The sequence below is a fragment of the Labeo rohita genome, chromosome 8, assembly GCF_022985175.1.
Source record: "Labeo rohita strain BAU-BD-2019 chromosome 8, IGBB_LRoh.1.0, whole genome shotgun sequence".
Lineage (NCBI taxonomy): Eukaryota > Metazoa > Chordata > Actinopteri > Cypriniformes > Cyprinidae > Labeo > Labeo rohita.
Window position 1 is genome coordinate 5,638,915 of NC_066876.1, and position 16,229 is coordinate 5,655,143.

General features: G+C 34.1%; 1 protein-coding gene across 1 annotated transcript in view; it reads right to left on the bottom strand.

Moving 5' to 3' along the window:
* Positions 1 to 16,229, bottom strand: part of LOC127169621 (phosphatidylethanolamine-binding protein 4) — a 158,776-nt gene that overhangs the window by 141,879 nt on the left and 668 nt on the right. The window contains exon 3 of the mRNA XM_051117128.1: positions 13,918 to 14,044. Coding sequence (XP_050973085.1) covers positions 13,918 to 14,044 — 127 coding nt within the window. The remainder of the gene's footprint in view (positions 1 to 13,917; positions 14,045 to 16,229) is intronic.

The window sequence follows — 16,229 nt, forward strand, 5'->3', positions numbered from 1 at the left end:
ATATTACACTGAACAATATAAAGTTATTCAAGCAACACAACCTGAAGCGTAAAATTAATACCGGAGTAAGTAAAAAAGCAAAAAATAAAAAAGTGATTTATATATATTGATCAAAATCATGATCTGTTTCTATTTGAGACCACTAGTGTATATTAGGGGTCAACCTATTATCGGCCTGGCCGATTACTGGCATCGATACTAAGCATTTTTATGGTTATCGGTATCGGTCTTTTTTAAAACCGATTTGCTGATAAAATAATTTAAAAACATTTAAAGAAAGTTTTTATCAGAGCACTTGTTATTCGTAATTTTGACATAAATTTTCATATTTGTAATATTTTTTTTTATTTATTTATTTATTTTTTATTATTTTGATGTAATAATTAGTACTGGCATTGGCCCTGAAAAACACTTCTATATAAGCAATATCACACTTGGCTGTATATCAGCACTGCTGTGATTCGGTCGTAGGTAATCACAGCGTGCCGATATACAGCCATATCCCACATCTACGAGTGTGATATTGCGTTTATACAACAGTTCCATGGCACGAGTGTGTAAATACATAAACAAAAAAAAACAAAACAACGGAGTGTCTTTAATGGCTCATTTCCACCGAGCGGTACGGGTCAGTACACTACAGATTCGGGACCAAACACGTCAATCCAGCTTGCGTTTCCACTGCCAACGGTACCCTTATGTGATGTATGCTGTAACGTAGCGATCAATGATAAAGAGCGACAATATGCACAACTCTGCCTATTTTTGTTAAATGTCAGTATTAATTAACAATAATCAAACAATTCAGTCAAAGCGTTGTACTACGGTAAAGTTCGAAATAAATATATAAAGTTGAACATAACTTTGTGCTCAGCCAAAACGATATGAGCAAGAACAAATAATAGATTCATGAGACCAAGGATTGCCTGTTAGATATACCCAAAACGAATTGTATCTCATGTTTAATCACCACAAAGACATCAGAGCCAGCAGCAAATGTCCGATGGACTAGCCGAGCTAAGGCTGCTCTTGGCGGATACGTGAGCACTGAGCGCCCAGTAATCGCCTGGAGCTTGCATCTCCAAAATCTTTAAATAGGCACTATCTTTATAAATAAACCGCATATTTGAGTTTTAAACAACTACATTCTCGCTTGAAAAACTTGAAAAAAATGACATGGGTTTTTGGGCAATGACGTTTCACAAGTCCACAAGAACAGGCAAGAATGCATACTGAGAAATGGCTATTGTCTGCGTGAAAGGAGACGCTTTATCCCCTTAACCACATACAAGTGACGATTCTAGTCAACCAGTGTTCTGCAGTGAGTTTAACTCCACCCTTTTGGTACCGTTGGTAGGTTGTGCTAGGTACCCCAGTGGAAGGGTACCAAAAAAAGTGGTACGATACAGTTTGCTATTTAGGTACCATTCACAACTGTTGACAATGGAAACAGACATAATTGCGTACCGTATTGTAGTGTACTGGACTGTACCACTCAGTGGAAACCAGCCATTAAAGCGACTTCATATCTCCGATTCAAATCTCAAGCGGACAGTTTAACAGCTGAGCCCACGCCTCCATTACTAATTCCAAAAGAATTAGTAACAAAGGAACGTTGAGTTGCTTCATTGAAAGTTTACTGTATTACTGTATTAAAAGCAGTGTATTATGTATAGTAGATATTATGAGAGGGAGAGACTGACTGTGTGATCATGATTACTTGCATTTGATACAGCATTCATTCTTCAGATCAATCTCATATCATAAAAAATCATTAGTTTGAATATCCAATAGGCTTGTACTATCCTTTCATCTGTTAAGGGTGATTCCTGATGACAGCGATGCTCGGTTCATTTGTTGGTTTTGAAAGAAGAATAACTTCTTTGCTGAAACTGCATATTTTTTAAATTAAAAGTCTTTACTGCTGACTCGTAAAACAGTATCTTGTCACAATCTAATGGCGCAACAATGTAGCTAAAATCACCATTACAAAAAAAAAAAACACACACTGTTTCCTAATACCAAATACTACTATTATTTTTATTAAATATTAATTATTGAATATTATTTAATAAAAAACAACAACAGCCATCATAAAGTTGTGTGGCAATTCAGTCAAAAGTACACAGGCAGCGTGCTGATACTTAAGTTAAATAAACATGATGAGATTTTGCCAAAACTATTTGCTCTGGAACAAATAATAGATTAATAGTTCCAAAGACTGCCTGTTAAATTTACCCCAAATAAATTATATTTAATTTTTAACCACTACAGATTCATCAGACCCAGCAGTAAACTCCAGAAGATCTGGTCGAGGTGAGGTCCTCTCGGGCGGATTCATGAGCGCTGAACGGCCGCAGATGCCCTGGAGCTCACATGTCTGAAAACGTTGATGCAAATTTCCAAATAGATGTTATTTTTATTAACAAACTGCATATTTGAAGTCCAAACAAGTACATTCCTGCCTAAAAACCTCTTAAAACTACATTCCGTGACACAAAAACAGAAATGACACTGGATTTGGGCGTCCACCATGACACTCGCTGTAAGAAGTACGGCAAGCGGAGTGATACAATTATCAGACTTGAGCCAATCAGATTGATATATATTGTATAAATACATATTTAAATTAATTATATTACCATCAGTATAACAATTCCAATTCCAATAATTTCATACCCTTTTCTTAAATTTGGCATTTTAAAGAAGTCTTAGACATTTTATTTCTAAGCAAAATCTAGAATAATAAAAGAAGACAGAAACATAAATGTAATAGAATTCAAGTACATGGAGAAGGGCATAAGGACAAAGATGTAGAGACAGAGATGTATAATGTCTATGAGGTTAAAGTTCAGAAGCTACTGGGGCCTCACAGGAGTTGACATCTCAGCGCTGACCCTTCCTGCAGGATCCGCATACTGAACCTCACTATGGAATCCGTACATTCATGACGTATCCAGTCTGAGAGCCGTGCAGAGCCCTTACACAACATGTAAATCATTTGAGAGTGTGGAAACGAGGATTATGTGGCTTATTGCCTCTCTCAGCGTTTAACTGAATATTCATATCAATCCTTCGCCTCTAGTAAGGAGTAGCAGCAGATGTTGGCAGTGTCAGATCCCCAGTGTGATTCATAGGCATTGTGTAAGAGCGCCTGATGATGACTGTATAAATGAGGTCCAGTGTCAAAGCAATATGCTTGTTATCATGACAAACAGATCCACTGGGGAGAAAGAGAGAAACCTGGTGTCTATCCTGAAGGAGAGCCTGTAATCCTACACGGCCGAGACGCCCACCTGGTTGTGGCAGATTTACTATTAAACAGACAACGGTCACCTTCTTTCATTCATGGCGTAGATCTCATCTAGTGGCAGGATCTGGCAAAATTGGGAATTTGAGAATTGGATCCATTCCAGTGCATGGCATTTCAGTTTCACAGAATTGGCCACACCCAGAAATGCAAGGAAAAAAAATCTGAAGCAGAAATCACACATTCATACAGCTAAAATGTATTTATCCAACTGAGGCACACCTTCTGCAGATCATTTGCTTTAAGATGTTATCCACCCTTTCGCTCCAAAATCACAGTCAAAAAAAAAAAAAAAAAAATGCCAAAGATGCTCTTCTCCAGGTAGTGAAAACGCTGATCACTGGCTGTCAAATTTAGTTGCAATTTTGCTTAGTTTATTCTAAATAGCTCATTAAATAAATAAATAAATGTATTTTATTTTAAATCCATTTTTTTCTTTAATTAAAATACATATTTTTAAACTTAAAAAAAGCACAATCTTTGCTTAGTTTATAAAAAAAAAAAAACAATTTAAAAAGAAAAGATATATAAAATAATATAATAAAAGCACATAATAATATAATAAAATAATATATTAAAGGCAGCTTCTTAGGTGGTCAATTTAAGATCACCCTTCTTGTTTCAATTAGTTTAAATCTTGTATGCCTGCTTTATGTTAACTTGCTTAATTTTTTAAGAATTTGGAACATTATGGGAAATAAAGGAAGGTGTTAATTCATGGTGCATAAAATTAAATTTAAATGCAAATAAATATAATAATGTGTACCTTACATACACCTTTTTTGCATTTAAAAAAATAACAATCATAATAATAATAATAATAATAATAACATAATATACATTTTTTTAAAAACGGGAGGAGGGGAAAGATTGTTGAACTTAATAAATTTAATAATTAACTTAATAAACTTAAATAATAAATGTAAATAAATATAGTGTGTACCTTACACATTTTGTGCATTTAAAAAAAATAAAAATAATAATAATATAATATACATTTAAAAATGGGGAGAGGGGAAAGAAGAAAAACAATAATAAACAACTGTTGAACTTTATATACGTATATGCATGCTTACAGTGTCATATTAATTGTGTGTGTGTATATATATATATATATATAAATCTCACATGTTACAACTGTATTATGTTTATTAGTAATAGTAGTAGTAGTATAAATCAACTGTACTGTTATTGTTATTATTTAATTATTGTTATTATTATATTTTATTTTTTTATTTATACATTTTCTCACTCATATATTGAAAGGCTGTGGAATATGTTGTTTGTTCATTTTTCTTTACTTTCTGCCATGTCTTCTGTCATATTTTTAAATTTTTGTCACATTTTCAATAATAATAAAAAAAAATAACATAATATACATTAATAACATGCATTTTTAAATATGTTCTCATGTTATATGTATGATAACTATAGCTGTAAGCCAGTGGTAAACTTATAAAGCCTTAGAAAAAACAATTAGTTCCTCTGTGAATATATAAATTATATATATATATATTTAAATGCGTTTCACAGCTAAAAATGTTAAAATTGTTGTATTTATTTTTAAATGTGCAATTACAGTTTTTTCCTCATTCAGCTAACAGCTCTCATGACAACCTGTTTAAACATGATTCATACTGAAAATGTGAAGCATTACTAAAAACTACACTTAGAGCAGTTATATGAATTTGTAGGAATTTTCCCCAGCCCTTTCTCTAGAAATGTGATTCATAGTGAAAATGCAAAGTATTGCGAAAAAACTACACTTTCAGCAGTTATCTGAATTTCTATGAATTATTTCCAGGCCTTCCGAACGAAAGCGGTTCGCCCACTGCGAGTATAAAAAGCAAACTCCGAACCCCCTCTCTTCCTCCATCTTTCAAGAGGCCCAAAAGCGAAAGACCTTTCAGGAATCCTGCATGGGTGGACGAGTGGGTTTTCCCTGGGAAAGACACTCAGGGTCTTCCGGAAAGGAACCCCACCTTCGGATGTCGGATAGCACGCCGCCACGGCGCGCTGGTGCCAAGGCTAGCGTGGGTGAGTGGGCAGCGCTGCGCTGAGACGACTAGCAGCCGTGGGCACTGCCAGGCTTAGCGATGAAGATGCCGCCCCTGTCGTCATTACAGGCAGCTAACAGAAAAGAACAGAGAGCTTCGCCGAAATAAGCCAAAAAAAGCAGGAAGTAGGGAGGGATGGTTCACATTGAAATCCTCTCTCGACGCCCCCACGCACGGTTTTAAGCACAGCGTACAAAATCACTCTCACAGAGAGAGCGAGAGAAAAAGAGATATTAGCGGCGCAGTAAGCTAGCTCAGGAGATCACATCCAGGCGCTTTCTAATCACTGTAATGGTTTAGAAACCTCATGCTCATCTCTCTTAAGCACCGAATAAAACAGTAGAAGTCCCCATATGAACCACAGGCGCTGCTTTCCCATGCCAAAGAGACTTTCCACAGCTGCGGGGGGGCGACAGCCTAAAAAGTTAACGTGATTTTTGAGGAATAAGTCACGTCCTAGAATACCACTCGATAAGAGCTCGGGGAAATGGGATGGAGTTGAAAAGTTCTGAAAATTCCTAGTGTGCAAAATATACCTCTCGATCAGCAAATAACACGTGCCAGATTGCACCTTCATCCAGAAGACAAGATTAGGCAGACGTTTAAAATAAACATCTACACTCCAGATATCTGTAAGAACATGCAGCATGTTGGAGATCACAGCCTGCTCTGTGCCAAACGCAGCCTCACAGAGGCCTTTAAAGTAAGAATGCGTGATAAATCAACAACCTTCTAATTAATATTAGCCTATATGTAAACAAGGATTCTTTCCAACTCAAATATATATACACCAGGTAACACACACTCTTAAAAACTAATCCTTTGAAATTTTCCATTGCACACGACGTTCCCCTTAGAAGTTTTCTTTTATATTCTTTTAATGACAAAAACACTGATTGAAAGGTTTGGTCACACTTTATTATAAGGTCCAGTTCTTGCTTATACCAAACCATTAACTAGGCTTTTGCCTCAATAAACTCCTAATTTGCTGCTTATTAATTGTCAGTAAGGTAATTGTTAAGTTCAGGTATTGGGTAGGATTAGGGATGTAGAATATGGTCATGCAGAATAAGTGCTTTATAAGTACAGGCAATTTGTTAATAATAGGCATGATAATAAGTAACTAGTTATTAGTGAGAACTGTTCCCTATACTAAAGTGTTACCAAAGGTTCTTTTCGGGAATGGTTCTTCTATATGTTTTTTTTTTTTTTTTTGGGTAGCTCCGCCCACCTCAAATTATAATTTGTCCAAAATTCTGTTCTTGATGCCTGTACATTAAACATCACATTTGTTCTGACTGGCAGTGATTTCATTAAGCTCCATCACTATTTTGTGCTTAGTGAAAACAGATAAATAGTTTGTCTCTGCATACACTATTAAGCAACTTTTCTTCAAAACCTGATTTGATATCTAATGTAAAATTATACACTGGAGCTTTAGTGTGAAAATGTTTTTTTTTTTTTTTCTCTTTTAAACAAGGACAAAGTGTTTAAAGGAGAAGTCCACTTCCAGAACAACAATTTACAAATAATTTACTCACCCCCTTGTCATCCAAGATGTTCATGTCTTTCTGTCTTTAGTTGTAAAGAAAGTATGGTTTTTGAGGAAAGCATTTCAGGATTTTTCTCCATATAATGGACTTCACTGGTGCCCCGATTTTGAACTTCCAAAATGTAGTTTAAATACAGCTACAAAGGGCTCTAAACGATCCCAGCTGGCTTTTTGAGCCAGAGTACACAGACGATAAACTTACGATAATGTAATTCGTAGTGTCGTGAACGTGCATCCCAGAGCCTGTGCTACACAAGCTTTTGTGCTTAAAAAGTATACAAATTTTTATTTTTCAAATAAAAAAAAAAATGAGCGATCGTTTCGCTAGATAAAACCCTTCTTCCTCAGCTGGGTTTAGAGCCCTTTGAAGCTGCATTTAAACTATATTTTGTAAGTTCAAAATCAATGCACCAATAAAGTCCATTATATGGAGAAAAATCCTGAAATGCTTTCCTCAAAAACCATAATTTCTTCACGACTGAAGACACAGGCGTGAAGAAATTATGGTTTTTGAGGAAAGCATTTCAGACATGAACATCTTGGATGACAAGGGGGTGAGTACATTTTTTGTAAATTGTTATTCTGAAAGTGGACTTCTCCTTTAAATATATAATACTGGCCACAACATTAGTTATCAGTCAAAACATAAAAACAATTATCTACTATCAGTATAACAACTTTTTATATCAGTTCATATGGATCTTAAAATGTACCAAGACCTCAAATCATACCCTACATAAACCAATTCTGTTTTTGCAAACAGTGATGATGTTTTTTTGTGGGTGGAGCCACACAAAGAAAAATGACAGTTTTCAAGTGGCAGCCATATGGTAACCATGAAATGAAAGAATAAAAAAGGAGTTTATATTTCAAAATTCTGCTTTTATTCTCGCAATTCCAAGATTATATCTCACAATTCTGATAAGAAAAAAATCAACTCATCATTCTCTCTTCTGAGTTTACATCTCGCACTTCTGACTTTTTTCCCCTCATGATGAACAAACTCGCTACTGTTGAGTTAAATCTAGTTCTAAAGTCCGAAATACCAGATATAAACCTGCATTTGCAAGAAAAAAATCAGAATTGTGAAATAAAATAGCTTAATGTAAAATGTAACAGATTTAAATAGAATTCCATGCTGTAACTGTAGGGCTAATATAATATCTTCCCTATGAACTGCATGTGTGAATATTATGTAGACCTATTGTTTAAATCAAATTTATGCTTCAAAAGTAGGACAGTCATAGCAGGTTTCGTCCATTAGTCTTTCTGTTTAAACGTCTGCGTTCAGCTTCAAATGGTGTTTTGACAATGGTATTCTATAAAAATGATTTGCATTCCAATTCTGACATCCAAAAGCACAACAATACATTTTATCTCTTATTCCGTGTATTTTTCTCATTTCACTCCACATGTTACCAGTGTATTTCTGCCACCACAATGAGAGCGCAGTTGCAAGTGACGTCTACTCCAAATTGGTCTATAGAACTCGCCATACTGAATTTAACACAACGGACTTACAGTCTTTACAATGACATGCACCATATAAAGGTCCTACTGTATATCATGTATGTTTTGTCAACTCAGACCTTTCAAAACACTTTTATGCAGTTTAAGTCTACTGAAAGTTTTGGAAAGTTGTCTGCTGAATATTCAGTGTGTTGTTAAATAACCGTATCAATTACACACACTGCACAGCCTTGTTTTCCTTTCTGTTAAACATTAAATATGGCCCTACCCTGACGAAGGTCTATATGACTGCAACTTTGCATGAACACAATACTTACCATTGTGGAAAAAGAGCGAAAGATAAGAAATCATTTTGATGATGTACATGAATCGAGGATATTTGTGGGTCTGGAAAATGGCACAAGCGTTACAACACAAGTGTTGGTACACAGAATGCTGCCAATAGTCTGTTCTCCAAACTGAGAACATGTGGTATCATTACAAGAGAAACCAAAGAATATTCCATACATAACAAAGCCCATTTATAAAAGACCATTTATGAAATCCATTTAGACTTCATGTGTGAGAGTAAATTCATTTAAAAAAAAACACACACACACTGGCGTTTAAAGTGATAGTTCACCCAGAAATGAAAATTCTGTCATTAATTACTCATTCTCATGTCATTCCAAACCTGTAAGACCTTTGTTAATCAATACAAATTAGGATATATTTGACGAAATCCAAGAGATTTCTGACCCTGCAGTGATATCAACGGTACAACCACATTCAAGGCCCAGAAAGGTAGTAAGGACATAGTTAAAACAGTCCATGTGACAGTGGTTCAACCATAATTTTATGAAGCTACAAGAATACTTTTGTGCTCAAAGAAAACCAAAATAACAATTTTATTCAACAATTTCTTCTCTTCCATGTCAGTCTTTGACACACGTTCAGACTGTGAATGACACAGATGAATGCTGAATAAAGTCATTTTTGTTCTCTGTGTGCACAAAAAGTATTCTCATAACTTAACTAAAACATAAAATTAAGGCTGAACCACTGATGTCACATGGACTATTTTAACAATGTCCTTACTACCTTTCTGGGCCTTGAACGTGTCAGTTGCGTTGCTGTCTATGCAGCATCAGAAAGCTCTCGGATTTCATCAAAAATATCTTAATTTGTGTTCTGAAGATGAACAAAGGTCTTATGGGTTTGGAACGACATGAGGGTGAGTAGTTAATGACAAGAAATTTCATTTTTGGGTGAACTATCACTTTACGTTCCTTCATCAAGATTACCTTTTAAAGGGGACATTTTTGTACTAGCACTAATGCAACTAGTCCTAATAAGGTTGAGTTTAAAGGGACAGTTCATTCAAAATATAAATATTCTGTCATCAGTTACTCACCCTCATGTTGTTCATCTTTGAAACACAAATAATGGTTTAATGAGACTTCAAACTTCAGAGATTTCTGTCAATCTACTGATAGTCCGATCCAACCAAAAATGCTTTAAATAGATATTATAATCCACATGAAATGTGTGGTTTAATCCATCTTCTGAAGAGATATGATCACTTTTCTTTCACGTTCTCACTTTATGAATCATCAGTGATTTGATGTAATGGACATTCAATGGAGGGACACAAATCACAGGTTTTTTAATATATTATTTTAATATATTAATTTGTGCATAAAAGAATAACATAAGTCTTATTGGGTGATATGAATTTTCTTTAACAAAGCCACCATCTAATGGTATTTTACCATCTGATTTATACCTGGATTTTTAATATCACAAAAAACAGGTATGCTAGATCATTATAAAACGTGTTGCCAATTTTAACAAACAAACAAGATGTGCTAAAACAGTCCGAGTTCATCAACCATTACTGTAAACAAACTATTTTTGACACGGCATCCAAAAGTGCCAGACAAAGATGCAATTATCTCCATAATGGCCTGAGATTAAAATAATTTGAATTATGAGAGTTTTAGATGGTGCTCAGATGACTGTCAACAATATTCTTAATAACAACAACGCTAGATATAAATGTCTTAGTATCCAGTTGTGAAACAATAATACTGTTGGTGTCAGACTCTAACGCATTTGCACCCTCAAATGATGAGATTTCAAAGGCCGTTATCCTTCCATATGCAAATGATAAAACATTCACTCAAACACATCACTTTGATGCAAGCATTATGACTTTTGGAGACATTTCGTCGGCAATAGTGCTAAAGCATTATGGTTGTTGGAGTGAAAATCAAGTTCAAGTCAAGCTGAGGGTTGAGTCATTACTTTGAGGGCTGACGGAGGGAAATCTGTTGTTTAGCGTGACCCTTTGCTTTTGTTTTGGGTAATGAAAGCCCATTGAGAGGCGGACGTGCTGGACCGCTGCCCATTTCGCTCTGTTTCAATTACCCAGCATGCCTTCAGCAGGGTAATGAGGTGGGTGTCACCGCGGGGGTAAAGCGACAACCAGTGACCGCTGCGTCGCCACTTGGCCTCTCATTTCCGTGGTGATGAAGTGTCGATTGGCAGGGTCAAGGGGGCGGGGGAGAGAGACCGACCGCAGAACGAGGACCCACACGTACGCTCTTCGAAAAAGCCTGTTCATATTCGCAGCGCAGACCTCCAGCTACCATATGTTTTTATCAGAGTCAGAGCCACAAAAGCGGGAATTACGTTTGAAAGGCCGGTAAATAAAGTTGGTATTGATTTGATCTCATGTGTAATCCGTTTTGCTGTCTGACACCAAGTCCAGCAATAAAAGAGAATCATGTAGGACAGCATAATAGATAATACGACCATACATCAATTGGGGTTTGGGAGACGTGAGGGCGATAGATCATCTTCCAGCCAGACTGCTTAGCTATGGAATTTATAAACTAGCTCCTAAAATTGAAGTGGCTTTCAATTTTAGTTTCCAATTTACAGATACGGCATGGTACTTTGCTGCTTTTCTCAGCTACAGTTGATTCTATTTCAAATTTACCACAATGATTCGCACAGCATCGCTGCTCTAAACTCAAATACACCAATCGAGCGAGACGGACAAAGTTTGCCTGATATAGCAGCTGTCCAACTGCTCTTCAGTCATACTGATGACTCTTTGCCTCGTACTTTATCTGCAACGGTTGCCTTGAAAAGACAACTTTGAGCACTTTTAAACTGAAAAATGAGGACTATTAAAACATTTTTATCTGATTAAACAATAATAATTCTTTTTAAAACAATTATAATAATTTGTTTTTTTACAGAATGCATTTGCCTAAAAACGAAGTTGTAAAACAAACATCTAAAGATAAAAATAACCTTTATATATACAGTGGTCAACACTTGAAGCAGATCAAAACCTTTCATCAAAGTTGTCCTAAATCCAAAACAGTACCCGTTCTTGTCTTGGGACAACTTTGATCAACTTTTTTATATATACATATATGTATATATATATGTATATATATATATATATATATATATATATATATATATATATATATATATATATATATATATATATATATATATATATATATATATAAACACATACATATAATGATCAGATTCATATAGAATGCATACACTGATTCTGAGTTAATAAAAAATTAAAAGTGTTGATAATGATTCAAAATTATGTATTTTATTTATAAATATAAAACTGAGAATTATATTTGTTTTATATACAGTTATTATATTAAATATATATTATATAACTATATATGTATTACATGATATTGTTTATGCACACACACACACACACACATACATATAGATATATATATATATATATATATATAAAATCAGAAATGTTGAAAAGGGATTCACATACACCGATTATGGGTTAATAAAAAATTAAAAGTGTTAAAAATGACTCAAATTTATGTATTTTATTTATACATATAAAATACAGAATTATATTTGTTTATAATTAATTTTTATATTAAGTATATATTATATAATTATACATGTATTACTTGTCTTTGTTACTTGTCAACTTTGATTAACTTTTTTTGATCCACTTCAAACATTAACTACTGTGTGTGTGTATATATATATAAATATATATATCTATATATATATATGTATCTATCTATCTATCTATATATATATATATATATCAGAAATGTTGAAAAGGGATTCATATAGACTACATACACTGATTATTAAAAGTGTTAATAATGACTCAAATTTATGTATTTTATTTACAAATATAAAATATAGAATTATATTTGTTTTATAATTAATTTTTATATTAAATATATTATATAATTATACATGTATTACATGAAATTATTGTTTATGCGCACACGCACACACACACATATATATATAGAGAGAGAGAGAGAGAATATATATATACGTGTGTGTGTGTGTGTGTAAATATATATTATGAATATAACTGCAGCAATTTTGTTTACAGTCTTAAATTAATAAAAAAAAGAAATCTTTTTGATTTTTGTAATACAATGAGCCTAATTCATGTAATCACCCAAAAATGTGTTTGCTGAAAACAAACACACACACACACACACACACACACACGTTGACTATATATATTTATATATGTATTTATTTATTTATTTACAGTAGTCAACATTTGAAGTGGATCAGAAAAGTTCATCAAAGTTTGTTGAGTTTGACAAGAAGTTTGACAATGTTTGTTTTGGTTTTACAGTAGGACAACTTCAAATGTTGTCTACTGTGTGTGTGTATATATATATATATATATATATATATATATATATATATATATATATATATAAAACTGCAGCAATTATACATTTACAGTCTTCAATTAATAAAAAAAAATAATAATCTTTTTGATTTTTACCTTTAATACAATGAACCTAATTCATGTAATCACCAAAAATGCCTGAAAACAAACTTTAAGGCATCAAAAGCGATCACATAATGTCACTAAAGATATCCATGCTTTTTCTATGTCATGCTCACAAAGAGTTTTATGTCTGTAACTTGAATTCATTTCAGCACACATATACCACAGTTATGGAACACTTGCGCCATCTTCTGGAGACATAATATAACAACAACACCAGAACGTAATGTAATACAAAAAAATGACTTGAAATACAGTTGAAAGAAACTCCTAAGTAATTAAAATAGCAGATAGAGTGGATAATTAGCTTTTAAATTAGCATTAGAGACCTTTCTATTTGGTTTAAAACACAATACGTTTCATATTTAGCTGTGTAGGCACTTCAAAGGTGAAGTGTGTCATTGCCATCGAGCCAGTATTACTGTGTGAAGCTGGTCCTGACGTTCAAACACACAGATCAGAGGCTAAATTTGCCACTTACCAGGAAATCAACCTACACATGGCTTCCTTACAGTTGTGCATGCACATTAAAGCAGGATAGGAGAAAGTATTAATAGTACACACATCACCAAGTTTATATTATGACACATCCTAGCCTGGCAGAGGACCATTATTAATCACAGGTTAAAGGCTAAACCACTGAGCACTAGCTGACAGAATGAGTAAGAGGTCAGAATGAGATTATGGAGTGAATTTCTCTTACCTCATCAGCACTTGGCAGCTGTACTTGAGGTGGTCCCCATTCCCTACTGATCTTCTCTCTCATTCTCTGAGGGACAATCACGCATTTGTCAACCACCAGATCAGGGTAAGTCACCTTTAGTTCTCCCCTAAAGAGTAAAAATGCAGGTGCGACTAAGTGAACATGTCTAATACTCCATCAATATTCAATGAACAGTTTTGGTTTCCAATGACAGGTCATGAAACACTAATATAAGCTGTGAATAGCCCATGATTACACTGAAAGTTGAACTAGTGAGTAAGTTGTTAGATTTGTAAGGCTTGTTGTGTGGGTTTTGAGTGGGACCGGCTGCTTAAGCATCCATGACTCAGTGCTCTGAGGGAGTCCTACACATCCCACACCGGCCTACAAGCCAGACTTCTGAAATCAGTTTGTTTAAGGAAATATGGTTTGGAAATTAACCCTTGTCCGAAACTCCTAAAGGAACGCTAAAAGGCATTTGTATTGGATTCCTATTAGAATTTTAATGAATGGATCTCAACAGGATAAAATACCTATTTAAGACATTAAAAAGAATTTACATGCATATAAGCTGTCCTTATTTTATTATTATTTTATTTATTTATTTACAGAATTTTTAGCAAACATTCAGGGTGTTTTTGATTATATTAACAAATTGTTTACTACATTCAGTATGCTATTTGGGTCATTCTATAACTGTGGGTACATCTCATGTCCGTGAAGTATATTTTAAGCATATTTTCATCAATATAAAGCCCCAAAGCTTAGTTTTCTAGTACACAAATATATTTTTCCCAATCACATGTTGAAAAAGCCATATCTTTTGTTTAAAAATGATGTTCATATCACATACAACCCTGGTATTCAGCTGTCTGAAGTTGCTTATTCTACTCTGCATTTAAGCATGAATATTACCACAAATATAAATTAATTTCATAGTTTTCCCTTCAGTTAAATTAGGTTATCAAGACATTTGGGTGTGCGCTTTAAAAGCTTTAAAAGCTTTAAAAGTGTTTATTGTGATATAACTTGTTTTATTTGTGTCCAAAAACCATTGTCAACTAAGTTACCCACTAGAACCCCCCACCCCTCCCCTCAAAAAGGAATGGTTTGTCCCATTCTTGCATAATTTGCATGATGATGATATTTCCTCTAGAAGCACATGGATGAAACACTAGAAGTTACGTTTTCTCTCTTTCCCCTAATATTGGTTAAACTAGCAAACCTGTGTCAAGAGTGGATTAATTGACTGTCAACAGTGTTACACAACTATTATTGCTGCAAATTTTAACAAGACAATTTAACTAAAACTTATGTTTGGTTTATGAAAATATATTTCTAAACCTATCGTATGCTCAGTAGTTCTGGGTTTCCATGTTGAGTACAGGCCCAAAACACTAAAAATGTCAACTAAGTTACCTGTCAACTGTGTTACCCAGTAAAGGTAACATGCTGGACAGTAGCAAACATAGATGGTATTTTTATGCACGTTCCTACAGATCACCTTTATTTATACAGCACTTTATACAATATAGATTGTTTCAAAGCAAGGTCACGTTTGGGTTTTTGGGAAACAGGAAAACTTTTTTTTCTTCACATTGTCAAATTCTAAACGTACAAATACAGACTGACCCTGCTACTTTTACATTAAAAAGAAGTCTTATTAACACTCATGCTTAACAATGCATCTGGGTCAAAATCAATGTGTTTTTCATTTCGCATCTTTAATTTATATATGTAATTATAGTATATATGTGCATAAAGACAATGCTAAATATAATGCTGATTCCCAGAATTATATATATCCAGTAAATAGCAGCTGTCACTTCCCAGATGCTTTTATCCATAGCAATTTATAGTATAATTATAATAGTGACAGCCCTCTTGGAGCAAAGAGATACAAGCGCACATTTACTTAGCTAAATGAGAGCATTGTTTTGACAGATTTAACTCATTTCTGAAGACAAATGTCTCCAAAGTAAAGTTAAAAATAATGTAAGATTACGTATATAACTTGGAATCGTTGAATTTTCACAAAAAATAAAAATGTTCTGAAAAAATTCTGAACTGACATAATAGGGAAAGACTAAGGCTTATGATAAACGAGGCAAATTTTTGAGCAATTTTGACAGACAACTTTGTGCAATGTTGCCTTCAATGGACAACCAGGTGAGACAAAGGCCCCACGTGATCTAAATCATCCAGACAGAAATTTGTTACCAATTCTCAATGGGAAACTGCCCAAGCAACATTGTTAAAAAAAAAGTTGCCCAGCAACATTGCTTAAAAAGGTTGCACCGTGCATCATCAGC